This window comes from Grampus griseus, assembly GCF_964374135.1.
Source record: "Grampus griseus genome assembly, chromosome: 11".
In the NCBI taxonomy this organism is placed as follows: domain Eukaryota; kingdom Metazoa; phylum Chordata; class Mammalia; order Artiodactyla; family Delphinidae; genus Grampus; species Grampus griseus.
The window spans coordinates 65,396,537-65,411,631 of NC_139005.1; the positions used below are offsets into that span (position 1 = coordinate 65,396,537).

At 35.8% G+C, this 15,095-nt stretch overlaps 1 protein-coding gene across 4 annotated transcripts in view; it reads left to right on the forward strand.

Annotated features, from left to right (window-relative positions):
- ACSS3 (acyl-CoA synthetase short chain family member 3) overlaps positions 1 to 15,095 on the forward strand; it is a 144,006-nt gene that overhangs the window by 77,480 nt on the left and 51,431 nt on the right. For all 4 annotated transcript variants that reach the window (XR_014297403.1, XM_082665176.1, XM_082665175.1 and 1 more), the window contains one exon: positions 10,671 to 10,822. Coding sequence is in view for 3 of the 4 variants with exons in the window: in XM_082665176.1 (XP_082521302.1) it covers positions 10,671 to 10,822 (152 nt within the window). In the remaining variant the exon portion in view is untranslated. The remainder of the gene's footprint in view (positions 1 to 10,670; positions 10,823 to 15,095) is intronic.

The window sequence follows — 15,095 nt, forward strand, 5'->3', positions numbered from 1 at the left end:
TCCGGAGCCTGTGCTCCGCAACGGGAGAGGCCACAACAGTGAGAGGCCCGTGTACCGCAAATAAATAAATAAATAAACATCACTATTAATAGTACCTTTCTTACATGGCATTACATTGATTAATCCATTGAAATTCCTTAGGAGAGTTGCCAGGATATCATTGTACAATAAATATTAGATATTATAAGCTACTATTATTATTCAAAACTATGAATTTTTTCTTTCCTAGAATAAAATTCTGTAATATAAACACTAACCATTCATTCCCATGGAATCCGGCCATTGTAATGCTTGAATTTTCAGGTACTCACATTTCTTCTTTCAAACTGTGTTTGTCCTCACAACTGTGAAGCGACCATCAGAACACTAGAGGCTACTCACTTTGGAGCCCATTAGTTCCCTTCTAAGCACCAGGCAAAGGAATCAGCACACAGAGATGTGTTGATTCTGGTCCTACCAACTTTGAAGAATGAGCAGCAGTTGTGGAAAATAACCCAGGGGTCTCTCCCCTCAAGGATCTGTCCTTTCAGAGTAGAACTTGTGAGTGAAATGAGAGTGGCCTGGAAGTCTTTAATCTGCAAATAATATAACACATTTCATGGTTCATATTTATCCGACCATTTATAACCCTTCACTTCTATTTTTGATGGGCTTTATCATTACTGGCTTTTAAACTGCCTGTATGTCTTTGAAAACTTCAAGTATTCAGCTTGATAATCTCTTACTGAATGTTCTTTTCCTGAATTCATAGGAGGATGGAAGAGTTTAGATACCCCTATTTTTTTCTTTCTTTATAGAATGATTAGTGTAGAAATGAGCTCTATACTTTCCTTTATTTGTATAAAATCAAATAAGACTATGTGAAATTAGTTTGAAAGCTCCAAAGAAATATGATTGTATGTATTTGTATGTATAAAATATATACAAAATATGACGGTGTGTACAATATAAATTTGTTTAAAATGTGAGACATTATTATCACTGTATATACGTGGATCAAAATGTTAAGCCATTTTCCAGTATGAAAGTCTCGTGTTTGAGAATATTGAGGATAATTCTTTGAACTACTTTCAAATTATTTTTGTATTGAACACTCTTGTTAAATCATCCCCAGTGTTTCTTCAATGTTATGTTGTCTGCTCTGTGCTGCACTGGATCTGTAACCTCCATGAAGACATCCTATGATGTATTTTTCCACACATGGATGTTCTGAATTCTTAGCCCCTCCCAGGCTTCTTTTCAACAATGTAACTGTCACTTACATATATAGAGTTATCTTCTCTTTGCAAGAAATTTGTACTTCCACCTATATTAACCTGTTTTCTTTATTGATTATCCCCTTTTCAAGGACAGAGATTTGCTTCTTTCCAGTATGTTACTTCTTTAATACTAGTAGCCACAATTGTTGCTAACTAGTACACTTAATAGGCACACATCAGAGACTTTTCCCTTATTCCTCATATAATAGAAAATTATTTATTTCTTTTAAATCTAGTATAATGGCAATGAGCTTTTATGTATGCACAGAATGAGAAAAATGATGACTCAGTTATTACTTTGATCCCAGCTATATAATTTCATCATCTCAATTGGAAAAGATTGTAAAGCTGATGCCAGCATCTTTTCGGTTTCTCACATGACTAGTTGTTCAAAGATTTTTATTTTTGAGTGTATTTTTCTCTGTGTGTGCCTGTGTTTTATGTTAGAACAAGCAAGTGCAGCTATTGTCATAGCTCCATCAACAATATTGGTGCCTATTGTGAGCGCTACATTTTGCTAGGGTTGATAGGGAAGCAGAGTGTATCAGATACACTCCTTGCACTGAAAGCACTGACAATATAGTCAAATAATTAAGATTAAAGGACAGAAAGCAAACCAATTGAAGAGACACTACCTAAGACATTTCTTACAGTGTATAGAAGATGTGAAAAAATTTCCAGAAACTATTACATTGAACCATTAATACTCTACAATAAATTCTTGAACCTGTTTTGATACAATTTTCTGATGATGGAACTAAATAAGGCTCAAAAAAATTAAATAAGTTGCCTTAGGTCACATAGCTTGTAAATGGCAGTGTTTGGATTCCACCTTGGCTCAAAAATCTGTCTACTAGTCCCTTAAGAGAAATTTAGGACTAGAGTAGACAGGAAAAGCTTTGTGGATGAGACAGTACAAGTAATAATAATAGCTACTATGGATTGAGTGTTGGATGATAGGAACTCCTCTAAGAAGTTTATATGGTTTTAATTAATTCTGTCTCCAAACCCATGGGGTAAATTTTTTGCATCCCGATTTACAGCTGTAGAAACTGAGTATCAGAGACATTGAATAACTTTATCAGTGGCACAAGAGTGATGGAGCTGGGATTTGAAACAAGGTTTTCTGGCTCCAAAGGCAGTGTTCTCTAGTCATAATCTTAAGATGAACAATTGGGAAACTTGAGTATTGCAAACTAGATGGCCAGAACCAGGGTGTCAGTGATCTGAACATTAAGGCAAAGGCAGGATGTTAGAGTGTCAAGTGGATATTGTAAGACAGAGGTAAAAAAGGAAGTTGAAAATAGTTTTGATGTCTTCAGCTAGGACAACTGATTAATGGCAGTTATCAACTGAAGTACGGTAGTGTGGGAGCAACAGTTCTTGTGGAGGAGTTTTGGTAATGTAGAGTTTAAAGGGGCTGTGCAGACATTTGTATGATATTGAGAAGTCAGGTTTGAAACTCAGAAGAACTTTCTGAATTAGAGATGTAGAAGAGTTAATAATTCAAGTCCCTAAGATGATCAAGATATGCAGAGAGGTGAAGACTGAGAAAAGAAAGCAATATAACTTGAGAGTGAGAAATTGGAGAGGCGATGGAAGAATCAGAAAAGTGTCCTGAAGACCAGTGGAGGGGAGGTTTTCCAGAAGATGGGGGATCAGCAGTGCCAAGTGCTACAGAGAGAGGTCTGGTAGGACAAATATTGAAGAGAGCTTTGGCAATTTGGATATGGTTCGTCACCCTGATCAGAGCAGTTTCGTGAGAAAATTTGTGTGTTCATTTTTTTTTTTTAACGTGGGGAAATAGGAGCATGTTGAAGGTTGTACTGGTAAATTATTGGATGTACGGAGGAGTCAGGCTTTGTACAGCCTCAGGTTGAATAGCAGTATACATACGGAATAGCCACACTTTACTTTCTGGGCAGAAATCTGTTAGGGTAATAATGCAAGAAGCCATCTAATTTCTCTGCTTACGGCAAAGTCTCTCACTACTCACTGTGAGTAAAGAAAACCTGAATTTGTACCTCTAGTACAGGATAGCAGAGTGATTGCTCATCAGCCTGGAGGAATTCAGAGGTGAAAGCAGTCCTGCTAGAAGCCTTGAACTACCAGCTATCCTAGTGATAAATGCTCTCTGACTGCTGAGAACGGTAAATATGTCAGAGTCCCTAATTAGCTCAGCACTGGGTCTGCAGAATTACCAGTTCCATTGCTCTGCTTCATTTACTTGCCATTAATACTTTTGGGGGTAAGCATCTTTTTAGTATTTTTATGACCAAGGTGGAAGCAGTGGTTTATTCATTGGGGGTAGGATCTCCACAAGGCCCAGTATGGTCAACTCTAGAGATGGGAGAAGGCAGGGGAAGAACCAAACCAAAAGCAATAGATCTATTTTGATTTTTTCAACTCTACTGAGGTATAATTGACAAGTAAAATTGTAGGATAGTTGATATATGTGCACATTATGAAAGGATTACTCCCATCTACTTAATTAAAACATCCATCACCTCCCATATTAATTTTTTTTTCTGTTGAGAATGTTTAAGGTCTACTCTCTTAGCAAATTTCAATTATATAATACAGTGTTATCAACTGTAGTTACTATGTTATACATTAGATTCTCAGACCTTATTCATCCTACAGGTGAAGGTTTGTACAAAAGGGATAGATCTAGATGGAGTTACAGATAAACATACACATCCTTAATATAGTCACGGAGAAGTCTTACTTTTTCAGGCTGGAAGCTAGAGCATGTCCTTCTTAACTGAAGAAAGGCAAGGACTCAAGCCTGAGGAATTGCATCCCTGTGGTATCTACCACAGGAGATAGTAAAGAGGGATTGTCAAAATAACAAGTTTAGGGGCTTCCCTGGTGGCGCAGTGGTTGAGAGTCCACCTGCCGATGCAGGGGACACGGGTTCGTGCCCCGGCCTGGGAAGATCCCACATGCCGCGGAGCAGCTGGGCCCGTGAGCCATGGCCGCTGAGCCTGCGCGTCCGGAGTCTGTGCTCCGCAACGGGAGGGGCCACAACAGTGAGAGGCCCACGTATCGCAAAAAAAATAAATAAATAACAAGTTTATAGAAAGCATTAATTTGAACCAGGTGAAATTGCTGATATTCGACTGGTTTTGACTTACACAAATGGCAAATTTTTATAATCAAAATAATAGGAGGGAAAAGAAGACAGATGGACCTCAGGTAGACGACTAAGTTTGGTTTTTGAGACTATTCGTAGCCCTTTGATAAAAGTGGATTAAAAGGGTAGGACTAGGGAAACTTGTTTACCCTGTGGAGAAGAAAGTGAACAGATGTTATGATATCTACCTGTTCATCTGCCCTCTCGCTTCATCCAAGCTGTTTCTCAGAGCAAAACAAAATCTTTGAAGAGATTTTGCCTAGAAACCTAGGGATATATGTAGAAACCTTTTGGTTATGAAAGGGATTTCAGAATCTGATAAAAGCAGTTGACTTCCCTCCCTAGGAAAATGAACATATACACATTAAAAAAAAAAAAAAGAATATTTATGAACCCCCTGAAATTCAGGTGAGAAACCCCTCATTTAAAAGATAAAGATATATTGCTCTCAAGCAGTGATACAACCAAAGTAAAATCCCAAACTAAGACTTAATTTTCAAAGGTCTCTGGAAAGCACGAAAGAGCAGCTGGGGTTAATCATTCCACCTTTGGAGATAAGGCATTTGTACTCAGCATGCTAAGTCTTACAAATCATATATATATCTCTCCAGTCTGGAGTCTGGTTTATACATCAAGGCATAAAGAATTTGGAGCAATGAGGCATTTCTCTCCAATTATTTTCTCAGTAGATGGCTTCCTACTCTCAGATTTCAGTTATCAGTATATTCTTCTACCAATACTTTGATTGGCTTATTTATTAATAACATATGGAAAAAAGCAGCAAAGGTTAGTGTTCAATTCTAGGCTCATCCAGTAGGGTAACCAGGCAGGTGGATATTGGAAGATAGCCTAGCCTTGGGTAATGCTTAATATCTAAGGACTAGGCATTGGTTCTTAATCCTGGCTGTGGATTATAATTATTTTGTGAACACATAAAACATAACACTGTCCAGCCCCATCTCAGGGCAGATTAGATCATAATCTCAGGGAGTGGGGACCAGGCACTGGTACCTTTTAAAAGCATTCCAAGAAGTTCTAATGTACATTTAGGGTTGACAATCACTGGTTTAGAGTAAAATTAGATGGTGGTATGGATACGATGAAAGAAAGCAAGATAAAAGTATATTCTCATAGGTGAGGCCCATGGAATGATGGGAAATCTCTAGTAAATAATGAGTTAGTCAATATAAATTTTTAGTTATTAATTTGTATTTATAGGTAAGTTTTTACTGGAAACTAACACAGCATTGCGAGGCAATTATACTCCAATAAAGATCTACTTAAAAAAAAAAAAAAAAACTCCTTATAGAAGCTCTTTACCACTGGTTGTCAGTAGGGGGTAGTTGGCCTTTGGATAGGAGTCTGCCCTTCCCCCTCCCCCGTGGTTGCCAGCAGCCAAAATAAAGCAAATTTTCCTTTTCACAAAACAAAACAAAACAAAACAAACAAACAAAAAAACCAACAAAAAACAATACAAACGAACAAAAAGGAGTCTGCTATAGTAACATAGACTCTTAGGGCTGAGGGTCTTAAGGCATAGGGCAATTATCCCATCTGGCTTTAAAGCAACAGTAATATTTTCAAAATTGGCACAAGATAATGTGAGTTATCAAGAGAGGAACTTCAGGAAAGAAAAAGCCCATCTTTACAAAAGGTTATGCACGCACTTGGTGCATATTTCAAAACTCACAAAAGGGTAAAGAGTGCAAATCTCATTGCCCTCTGTTCCCAGCTGTCCAATTTCTCTCACTTGGAAGCAATCAATCTCTTGTTTACAATAGTTCATTCATATATAAGCAGTGTCTTTTCTTTTTGTATACAAACAGCACTGTACAAATGGTATGCACACTATTCTACATTTTACTTTTTTCACTAAATAATATACCCTGGAAAATTGCTTATGTTTTAACAAGTCTCAGGTTTAGATGTTGCATGTCCAAACTTGCATCCCTTGATACCAGGCATGTAGTAGGAATTCAACAAATGCTATTGTCAATTTCATCACTCTTCCTAAATAAATAAACTGACACTGCTGCACCTGTATGCTGAAATGAAATTCAGAACTAGTCCATAAGGGATTTTTGCTGTCTTCACCTTAGAACTATAGTAAAAGCGTGCCTTCCATGACATTCTCAGAAGTAGTGTTCAAAAAGAGACCAAATATATTTCAAATCCTGCCACAAAAAGAGGCAAAAACTGTAGTTGACTCAAAAATTTTATGTCAAAATCTGAGAAATCACAAGTACCGTTGACCCCTAAGCCTTGAATAAACTGAAATCATAGGATTAATAATAAAGCCAATTTTTTTTTTACTCAAAAATTTAATTCTGATGTTTACATATACCTTTGTTTTAAGTTGTATTTCACTACTTTCCTGTGTTGACAACTTAACCTCACTGGAACTTGTGTGGGAAGTCTAGGCATTACCTGGTTTTCTAACTCTGAACTTACATCTGTGGTCCATTAACATTAACACATTGAAGCAGTAAGTGGCAGACAATTATAAGTGAAGGTTAATTTTACGATATTTGGTATCTGAAGAGAACTGTCATGTTCTCTGTGCTTTGTACCTTTGCTAAACCACAATATAAATATAAGCAGTTGATATTTTATAGATCTCTGATGTTAAAAAGTCATGATTTATAACAGCTGAAAGCTCATAATCTCTGCTTTGCCATTTAGGGATTGCTTTCTGCCTTTGTTTTCTGGGCAGCAATCAACACTGTAGACTTTAGTTTAGAGGCAGGGAATCAAAGCAACTGGTAATGACATCGATTGAGTTTTAAAGAGATGTTAAGTTACCTGCATTACTGCTTTGGGTGTATATGTTGTTTGTTAAAAATCCCTATAATCTTAGAATCTTCTTATTTTAAAATTGAATAGATTTGGGGCTATTGCCCCTTACTGAATATGCAAGTTCTGGAGTCAGTGTCATTTTTTCCAAGCAGCTCAGCATACTTAGTGTGTTACTGGTTACTTTTAAAAAGCATTAAAAAGGAGTCATATTGCTTATGTGTTCATGCATGTCTGTGTGTGCACATGAGCCTATGATGTGCAGGAGGGCAGGAGAGAAGAGTGTTCGATCAAATCAATAAGGCATTGAGTCACCTGCCTTTAGAGTTCATAATGAAAGAGGCTTACTGGCGTTGCTTCAGTTTTCTGAAGCTGCTAGTGGTGATAGATGCTGAGAACATATGGGTCCTACGTTTATCACTGTAGTCTTTCCCTTTACTAGACACAAAATAGTTTATAGCACCTGCTATGTAATTTTTAATAATATTACTACACACACACACCCCCAATTACTAAAGTGTAAGTTCCCTTAGAGCAGGACCTTACTTGGCTTGTTCAAATAATTATTCCCAGAATTTAGAAAAGTGTCTAGACCATAGTAGATGACCAATAAGTATTTATTAAATTAATGAATATATTAGCACTGTTTAATGTATTATGATTGTATGCAAACAATCATTTCTGATGAAAGATCTTATTCTGTGCTGTATTATACTTGCTGAGATGTTTGTATCATTCAGAGCCTAATGTATGTGTTAATCAGCAGGCTGTTTTGGGGAACAATAATTTCTTTGATGTATCGTAACTTATATTTTAATCATAATTTGAGATCAAATAGAAGTTTTAAGAAAATAAAAAATAAAATATATAAATATTAACGTAATTCCAAAATAAGGAAATATCACTCATTGCCTCAAATGGTCTTCTGGGGCATGGACAGTAAAAGACAAAACAATTGAACCTTTCTTAATTCAACTGACTTACAAAAAACATTGTGAGCTTTTATGCATCACTTCCGTTAGTATCCTAATTGTAATGACATGTTATTTTGATTTTTTATGTTCAATAAATGTACTATTGCTGGAAATTTGGTGCAGGGTCAGAATTGCAACAGTAACAATTTTATATTATCTATAAAAAGTATAGTGCAGTTGTTAACTATTATTTCTAATTAACTATTGTTTCATTATCATTAGATACAATTAATTTGAAGGCACTATAAAATACATCAAATTGTGTCCTCCATGTAAGTAGTCATTATGGTATAGCATTTTCATTATGACACTAATAGCATTCTTTAGTGAGTATATTATCATTGTCCCATGACACTGGCACTGCAGTGGAATTCAACTCTAATTGGCTATAAAATATCTTTCTTCAGTAGAGGTCAAACCATCTTAAAATATTACCTCAGTGCTTTTAGCTTATCGGAATCATGTTGGAAAAGTGATTTATTCTTATTTAGCAGTCAAGAAAATGGCAGCATTGACAGGGCAAGTCAATTGTGTAAGGTCAGTTGACAAATCATTTTTACGTGGGTGAGGTCAAGTTTCCAAAGACACAGTCTACTGCACAGGGTGATCAGTGCCTAAGACAGATTTGAAGAAATAAAAGTCAAATGTTTACCTCCCTTGGTTAGAAATAATACAGTTAGTGCTGATATGCTCAAGGCTTCAAAATTTGTGCATTAAATTATATACATGAGTTGCCATACTGTATCTGGCAGCTTTTTATACTATGCCAATGTGTTGACCTGTATGGGATAGTAATGAAATAAATTGAAATCAAGTGTTTTGGGATAGTTGTGATAATAAAAATGAATTTCTAGTTGAAACAAATATCTTCTTTGGTATTAAAAAAGCATGAGAAGAAGCAACAGAATATAACAAAGAGGTAGTAAAAAAAAAGGAAAATATAACTACATTAAAGAATATTAAGGGTAACTATTAAAAAAATAAATGTAAAAACTAAATAGTGCTCTAGCAAAGATCCAATTAGAAGTGGATAGTGAATCAAAATTATTAAATGGCTATGGTTGGCCTCATATTGTCATCCACTCCTTTATTATTCTTTATTTGGGGAGACCTCTGAGTTGACTTCTAGCAAATTTTTTCTTTCCTGCCTTCTTCCCTCCCCTCCCCTCCCCTCCCCTCTCCCCTGACCCTCCCCTCTCCCCTCCCTGCCCCTGCCCTCCCCTCTCCCCTCCCCTCTCTCCTCCCCTCCCCTCCCCTCCTCTCCCCTCCCCTCTCCCCTCCCCTCTTCCCTCCCCTCTCCCCTCCCCTCCCTCCCCTCTCTCCTCCCCTCCCCTCTCCCCTCTCCCCTCTCCCCTCCCCTCTCCCCTGACCCTCCCCTCTCCTCCCCTTTCCTTTTGTTAGCATAGTTCAGTGTTTCCCAAGTGTGTTTTCCAGAATACAAGGTCCATGGGATGCTCAGGTGGGGGATGTGGACAAAGTTTAGGAAATATTACATAGAGTCACTCATCTCTTAGAATTTCCTGATGTACTTTAACACTTTTTAGTCTCAAGAAATGGTCCAAAATAGGAAACCTGTTTACCCCAACCCCTTCCAAAATGATTTGACTGTGAAATATATATTATATATATATATATATTAACATTCCAGACACCTGACTTTAGAAACAAAGGGAGAAGTACCAGTGATGAGAATGTATTGAGGAACGAGGGGATAGAGTTGGGCCAACATAGATTTTATGGGACACTTTGAATTTTTGCAGAATTACTGATTATTTATGCCATGCTCATTATCCACTTTGCAGGAACATCAGTTAAAAAATGCTTTGTGTCATTTTGAACTGTATAGTCTATAAAAATTGTTAAATTTTTATGAATGGATTATCCTTTGAACATGCATAATGTCATTTTGAGGCTGTGGAAAACCTACATATTTTGAGATATCTTATTGGATTTTTTAAAAAATTCTTAGAAACTGCTTTTCTTGGAGTGACACATTTAATTGAAAAGGTCATTGCTCAGAAATCACTGTGATTCCAGATTTTTCAGTCTTCTCATATATTTTGAGAATTGCTATTTTCACTTTTAATAGCTATCATGAAAAAAGTTTAATATTAGAAATTCATAGCAACTACATTTCTCATATAATCTGCCAGACAAAACAATGTATTTAATTGCTTGGAAAATACAAGACTGTTGTATGTTATTAATTTGAATGTGATATATATATATATATTTCCAGTCCTTTATCTTTCAAAACTTATGAAAGGAAAAGTGCAATTTGAAAAGCTTTTAGGATGCAGTATTGGAGCAAATGGGCTCTCTGATGCCTGGGCATTTGGTTTGTTTTATTTCTGATGGAACATGGAAATATTTTAAAACTAAGATAAATAGCTTCAATGTTGAGAACCCCATTTTGTTAATATTGCTGTGTTAAATGTGTAGGTACTGAACAGTCAATGAAATATGAGACATTTTACCCAGTGACATTTTAAATGCATCTCCTTGTAGGGGAAGCCTGTGGGAACACCAGATGCTGGCGCTTACTTCCGTGTGCTCGCGGAGCATGGAGTAGCTGCCTTGTTTACAGCGCCAACTGCCATTAGAGCAATCCGTCAACAGGACCCTGGGGCAGCCTTGGGGAAGCAGTACTCTCTGACAAGGTGAACTCGGGATGCACAGGGCAAATTACATTAAAAACTGCAATCAGAATGAATAACTGAACATCCTATATATTTTTTCTATCACTGCAGTACCACTATGGAAAGAGCCAAAGGTTCTGAATGTTAAGAATGACTGTTCTAAACATATCTTTGAAATAGTTGGAAATTTAACTATACTGTGAATATTTTTTAATACCATATCATATTTATTTCTGTTCAAATTTTATCAAAATAGTTCTCTTTTTTAAACTACTCAGCTTATATATTTTCCTTAAAATAAAATGCTAAGTGTAACTTAAAATGAGTATGTATATATATATACATACACATATATGTGTATGTATATATATACACACATATATATATAACATCTGTCTTTTGAAAATAGACTAATAGTCTAAATAGAGGGAAATATTATTTGATTTCACTTATAGAGATAAAACGTGGAAACTATAGTCCAAATTACTTATGTTGAAAGAGTGAAGGAAATTATTTTTCTATTGTTTTGTAATAATGTGCTCTGAATAGTTTAGGTATTTTTGTGCTGGTGTATTGCCATTCATTTTAGTTTAATGATATGTATATTCAAAGATAATTATAGCAATTTGTGTCTTCAAGGCAGTTTCCAACATCGAATCTTATTGAACCTTTTTGAAATAGGTCACTGCTATCATGAACTAAAAGTATTTTGTAGTTTCTTCAAGTCAAAAGTGGGTTTGAATTAAGTCAGTTTGAATATTTTAAATTAAATGCCAGATGTTATGAATTTTATGCTGCTATGGCCCAAGAAGGGGTTAAAACAGGTATCATACAGCAATTGCAGATATAATTAAGAAGATTTCAATTTGGGCAGGGTCAGTGGTTTTGTTTATTTTTCCTCTGTTTTTTTTTTTTTTGTTTTATGAAAAAATGGATCCAGATTTACGTAAAATGTTCATAAAATGAGCATACAGTGTGTTCATAAAATGAGCATACAATGTGTTCATAAAATGAGCATACAATGTGTTCATAAAATGAATCTTCTATTATATTTCTATTCATTCTCTCTTTGTTCCTTTATTCACTACATTTCAACTTAGTTTTCTCCATTTCAGTCAAAAGCATAGAAACATAGATTTTGGTAAAAACATCTGAGGTTATGTATCGTCTCCACGTCTTAAGACAATTCAGGGGTTTTGAAGAAACAGTGACTGTTGTTCTTGCAGTGTCTCTTTTCTGACAAATGCATTCTGATTACAGGGCGTGTAGATGTGTGAGCAGCAAGCTAAGGTGTCTTGTTTGCTGCATCATCTTTTCCCATTTATACATGGGTTTTAGATGATAACCTTTACTGTAAAGGCAAGAACCATTTCTAATTTGCCTGAAATATAAAGCATCAAACAATACCGAATGAATACCTTTTTTTTTTTGAATACCTATTAAAACATCACTCTTTCAAACTAATAGGTATAGACATGGAGTATGAGATTTTAGGGTAAGAGAAATTGCAATAAGTTCCCCCAATCATGCCCCTTTGTCTTTAGGCATCTAAGTTTTTCATGATGATGTGAACCTATGTTTTTAATAGATATTTAGGAATGCAGACTCTATAAACAGCCTCAATTATTCAAATGACTACTGTTAATAAATGCAAACACTTGCTGATCACCTACTATGTGCTAGGCATAGCAGTTAAAGTTTGTTATCTCATTTGGTTATAACAATAAATAGGAATTGTGATTATTCTCATTTTACAGATGGGTGAAGTTAGGGCCAGAGAGTTTAAGTAACTCTTTAGAAAGAAAGTAACTCGGGCGATCTGACTAGAGCCCACACTCCTAACTAAATTCCATGGACATACTCTTCCTATGAAAGGTAAATTAGGAAACTAACTTGACCCAGGGATTCTTGTCATTCATGGCATAAGTGTAGCTTTTCCTTTTCATATATTTGTAGTCTGTACAAATAATACCTTCACTGATCTACTTTGATAGATTCTCACTTGTGGACTAAAGAGAATGTTAGAAACAGAAGGGACCTCCAAAATCCAACTATCTCACTAGGCAACCAAGGTCCAAGAAAAGTTGTTTGGGTTAGAGACAAGAGAGAACCCAAGTTAGAGAACCCAAGTCTTCTCATACAGCTATACTTTTAAGTTTATATTTACGTTCAAGACATTTCATACTAACTTACTGAATGGATGTTCTCTTGATATTGTAATTGCAGGCTCATGATTGATTTGCAGTTTGCTTATCTCTCCTTCTATAGAACATTTTAAGTGATGAAGTTTTCTTTTTAAAATGTTACATAGCTCATTAAAGACTGGTTTAAAATAAATTTAAAGATGTTCCCCCCAATTTAAGAGGGTACTCTGAAATAGGTAACTAACCAGAACTGTAAGTTCATTTTATCAGACAACTAGAGTTTGGAAAAATAGATGAGAAATCATCTAGTGTAATGATTTCATTTCACAGTAGAGAAAACTTTGGTACAAAGAGGTGAAATAACATTCCCAGGATTACAAAGCTACTCTGGGGCAAAGCTGGGACTAGGCAGTATGGTATGGTAATTTAGATTCTGACTCTGGAGTTAGACTCCCTGGGTTCAAAACCTACCATTTACTGGCTGTGTGACCTTGAGAAAGTTATATAGCCTCTCTGTTCTTTTCTTTCTTTCTTTCTTTCTTTTTGTGGACTATAAGAGCAGTAATAGTACAAGAATATAATGAAAATAAAAGGTACATAATCCATGCAAAGCACTTGGAACTGTTCATAACATAGACTGCCTTAGCAGTTATTATCATCTTCTGCTTTCTAATTCACTGCTCTTTTTTGTCACATCATAGTGATTTATTTTCCCACGATCTTCTAGTTCAATTTTAGTAAAGTTAGAAAAAATTCTGTGCTGGGATTTCCACTCAAGATAACAGTACCTTGTACTTTGATGCAGCCTTTCTTTCCCCATTACACAGCAATGAGAGATAAGAAGCAGAGCATCAGAGCTGAGCTGAAAAATAAACTTTTCTGTGGACTGGAAATGGATTAGGTTTGCACAGCGGTAAGGGTGGCTGACGCCAGAGGCTTGCTAGGTATACAAGCATGCATTGGCAGAGTAAAGGGACTCAGTATTACCCTGCTTAGGTCATGGAGTCAGAGCTTGCTCAGTGATTGAGGATGGGCTGGGGTGTTCCTCCCCACTCAGGAAAGGAGGCTGATAGTAATGACTGTCAGTTGTTTTCTGGGACTATGACATATAGCAAGCTTTGGTCTAGGGATCTGATTGAGACAAAGCAACCAGAGACTGAACCAAACTGCCCATCTGTCATCCTAGAATAGGATCTGTGATATCCTGAGTATCACTGTGGATTAATAATTCTGAATCATCATTAGGGCATTGGACCTCTAGAGGATAGTTATATCACTCACAAACCTATTGAACAGAGAAGGTGAGCGTAGGAGAGAGAGAAGGAGAAAAAAACAAAGACAAAGAACTTCTATTTTGAAAGAGTTTGGGAAATAAAATTCCAAACACACAAAGAACTCTAATGCTAATAAAATCAACAGAACATGGATTCATTCCAATTGAGATTATTTTTGTAATACAGCCAAATCAAACGTGAAAATAAGTATGTTAAGGATAATGAGAGTCATAAACTAATAACTCTTATGTAAAATTATTAAACTTGGGTATGAAAAAATTGAAAAGTACAATGGATAGTGTAAACTAAATAAATGAAACAAATATATGGGCACAAGGAAAGACTGTTAAAAATTACAAGATATTATTGAGGAAACTACCCAGCACGTAAAACAGAGAGACAAAGTAATAAATCTGAAAGAACTGTTAAAGAGACTTGGAGGGAAGAATAGGAAACTACAAACGTATCTAGTAAGAATTTCAGAAGAAAATGGAAGAATCGTTAAAAAAAATGAAAGTTGAAGAGCCAATAATTGAATATGTTACTGAATTGAAGAAAGATGTGGATCCTAGTTGGAAAGTGCCATCCAAGTACTAAGAAGGTTAAATATAAGTAAATTCTCATTGGACAGGTCATTTGAAAATTGCAAAACGTGAACTGAGGCTATAGATAAAATCCAAAAAACTACCAGAGGAATCAACAGAGCACCAAAGAGGAAAATCCAAACTGATGCCAATAGATGCTAGATGACAATAGTGAAAGATCTGCAAAGTTCTGAGGGAGAATTGTTAAACAAAAAACTTTTATTGAAGACTGAGGGCAAAATAGAAAAATGTGCATATGGACAAAGCTAAGAGAACTTAAAACCCAGAGACT